The following is a 2,768-nucleotide window of genomic DNA, read 5'->3' on the forward strand; positions in this document are numbered from 1 at the left end:
GCGTTTGCTCCACCATCTCCCCATATTTACAGAGGTTTTCGTTAAATTCCTGGATGAACAAATAGCAGAAGAATTAAATGACACAGGAGAATAGCGAACAAACTTACCCGGAAATCTTTAAGGTAAATCTCTTCCAGCAGAGACTTATAATCGTCTTGTTCTGTTTGCGTGCCTTCAAGATTGGCTATGAGACCAGGAATCTGTTGGCGCGTAGTAAATCAAATTGTACGTGGGTCACATTTGCACAAGCTTCGTTACTTTAAGCACAACCTGGTACACTCTGACGACATCTTCCAGAGAGGCGGCTGATTTCTTGAAACGCTTGCTGATACGATGCATGTCAGGCATAAATTTGAGGAAGTCGTCCTAATATAAACATTCACATGAGTGAGACGACACTATTTATGGAATACAAGTGCCACGGAAATCAGAATCAGTGCTGACCTGAAGATTTCTACGAGTAGAAGAATCGTCAACAAACATCTCAACTAAATTTCTGCCTCTTTTCTGACGATGACCGACAACTGAAATGAGAGCCCTCTAGTGTTAAAAATATAGCGACTTACGGATCTCATGAAGATTGACTAATGGCTGCTTTAGCCAACTCCCCAGCAATCTTGTGCCCTGTGCAGTCTTGCATTTATGAGGAGACCAAGTAAAGTAGCATTTCGATTGATAGACCCCTATTCGCAAGTTAGAAGAAACTGAGGAATGACACGAGCACTTACTGCGCTACCAGGTGGCTCGGTTAAATTGAGAGCACGAAGAGCACTAGCATCTAATCTCATGTATTGTGATAGGTCATGAGTTCGGATGCTAAACGCTCCGTGATTCGACGGATCCGTAAGTAATGATAGATAGTTTACTAGAGCAGACAGGGCAGATGGAGCCACAGGAAGAGATAGCTGAGCTGGAAAGCAGGACAACGAGAAAACAGGCCTTCATCAGCCCAATATCATAATTGGCAACAAAATAACATACATATGGTTTGAGGATTACCCACTGTAGCAGAAGAACCCGGATCTTGCACAAGCAACTTCATTAGGTCATCTTCGATATTCTTTGCGGTAAATTCACCTATACCAGTCTGAATTGAAAGAAAATCGCGACGATAGAAATGAAACTTACTAGGTTTCTTTTCGGTAATGACCACTCCACACCGCTCCAATACTGCTTTGAGTTTATTCAAGTCAATATCACGATCGGTATTCCCAGATGCAGTGCCGGTTGGAATTAGCGCCTCTTTGACAGAGAGTTGTATTATTAGAGACTTGATCTATGGTTAGAATATACAAGACATGACATTTTATCGATTCACCTCTGTGTTTGAAAACAAGTCATTGTCAACAAAGTCTGCCACTCCTAGTTGTCTGATACTAGTGTCTGCAAATGCTATTCCAACCGTTTTAGTCTTCGTCTTGTCTGCGGAAGCAGATACAATCTTGATCGCCATAACAATAGGGGCGGAAAGAATGTCAGAGTTGACGAACAGAAGGTCTTCTACCGCCTGTAAATTTCCAGGGGATGCCTTGCAAGAAGTCACAATGTTAGGGATAGACCAACATATACAATATACGTATCAGGGCGCGTAGTTGCTCTCACCTCCTTCTCCAGGACAAACTTCGATGCTTTCTTTGTCTGGCCTGGTGCAGGTTTCCAAATTTCTACTCGCAACTGCTTCGCGGTTAGAGCATCTCGCAGAAACGATAGGGCTAGAGTGTGACTGAGAGTCACGCAGGTGTCAATAACAAAGCGAATATTCAAAAAGACTCGCCTTGCGCCACACAGGCACAGTGCCACATGGAATAGTAATTAATATTGCCTTTTTCAATCTTGTGGCTGATCAGGACCATCTCTATTAGGCAATCCCATCGTGCTCACCTTTGCTTTCCATTCGGTACTTTCCGTGTTTTGGCATTTCGGCAAATTTTCGCGTCGCCACTGGCTACACATTGCATTGCGCCCTCGCTTTTGTCGTTTCCCTTACTCCCCTTCCTTTGCCTAGCCCCACCATGGGCCCCTTCCTCTCCTTTTTATTCTCACCCGACGGTCGTTTCTGGGTCCCCATTTTAGTTCACCTCCTCGTCACCTCCACCCTCCTCCTCCTCATCTTCTTTGCACCCCCACCATTTCTGATGTCACCACTTCCTATCCGCTTCCGTCGCCGATCCGTTGACTACCACGTGCCACTGCTGATATCAGCAAAGCCCCGGCGGCCGGTCCAAATAGGGCAACAGGTCCATCTTCATGACGTCGATCTGCCATCATATACTATCAAAACATCGGTCGCTCGTCTTGCCTGGTTGGAGCGTGGGTGGGTAGTTTTTGAGCTGGAGAAGGTTCATCCCCTTGCGTCGCCCATGTTCATCGCTGTCCCATTCACTTGGGTACACTTATCATTTGTCCATCGTCTTCGCTACAGCTACACCTACCACACGCTGCCTGGGACTCACTTGTTCCAAATTGGAACTACTCCTCTCCCTCCCTCGTTTGATCAGGTGGTCCAACACAACCAGTCCATTGGTAAGGCCATGGAACTGTCAGATTTGGACTAGGTGGTGGACCGGTGGCTCCAGTTTCTTTTTTTTCAGCAGAACATTCATTTACAGTGCGATTATTTTTGATTTTTGAATCATTTTTATGGACACATATTTTTTTATAATGCCTGACTGACAATAAAGGAACTGTGTTGATACTGATAGTGTTTTGCCTTGCTCTTTTTTTACTGCATCTTCCCATGACATCATGATTTTCCTGCTCTCTTTTTG

At 44.9% G+C, this 2,768-nt stretch overlaps 1 protein-coding gene across 1 annotated transcript; it reads right to left on the bottom strand.

Moving 5' to 3' along the window:
• Positions 1 to 30: 30 nt before the first annotated feature.
• SERLADRAFT_436679 (uncharacterized protein) lies at positions 31 to 1,918 on the bottom strand (the record flags this gene model as incomplete). Its single annotated transcript, XM_007316963.1, has 11 exons — positions 31 to 49; positions 108 to 200; positions 259 to 366; positions 445 to 524; positions 567 to 683; positions 737 to 910; positions 982 to 1,077; positions 1,129 to 1,276; positions 1,319 to 1,528; positions 1,603 to 1,712; positions 1,882 to 1,918. Coding segments are annotated over 11 exons (1,192 nt in total), but the record flags the coding sequence as incomplete, so codon positions are not given.
• Between the last annotated feature and the right edge of the window lie 850 nt (positions 1,919 to 2,768).

This window comes from Serpula lacrymans, assembly GCF_000218685.1.
Source record: "Serpula lacrymans var. lacrymans S7.9 unplaced genomic scaffold SERLAscaffold_5, whole genome shotgun sequence".
Taxonomy (NCBI): domain Eukaryota; kingdom Fungi; phylum Basidiomycota; class Agaricomycetes; order Boletales; family Serpulaceae; genus Serpula; species Serpula lacrymans.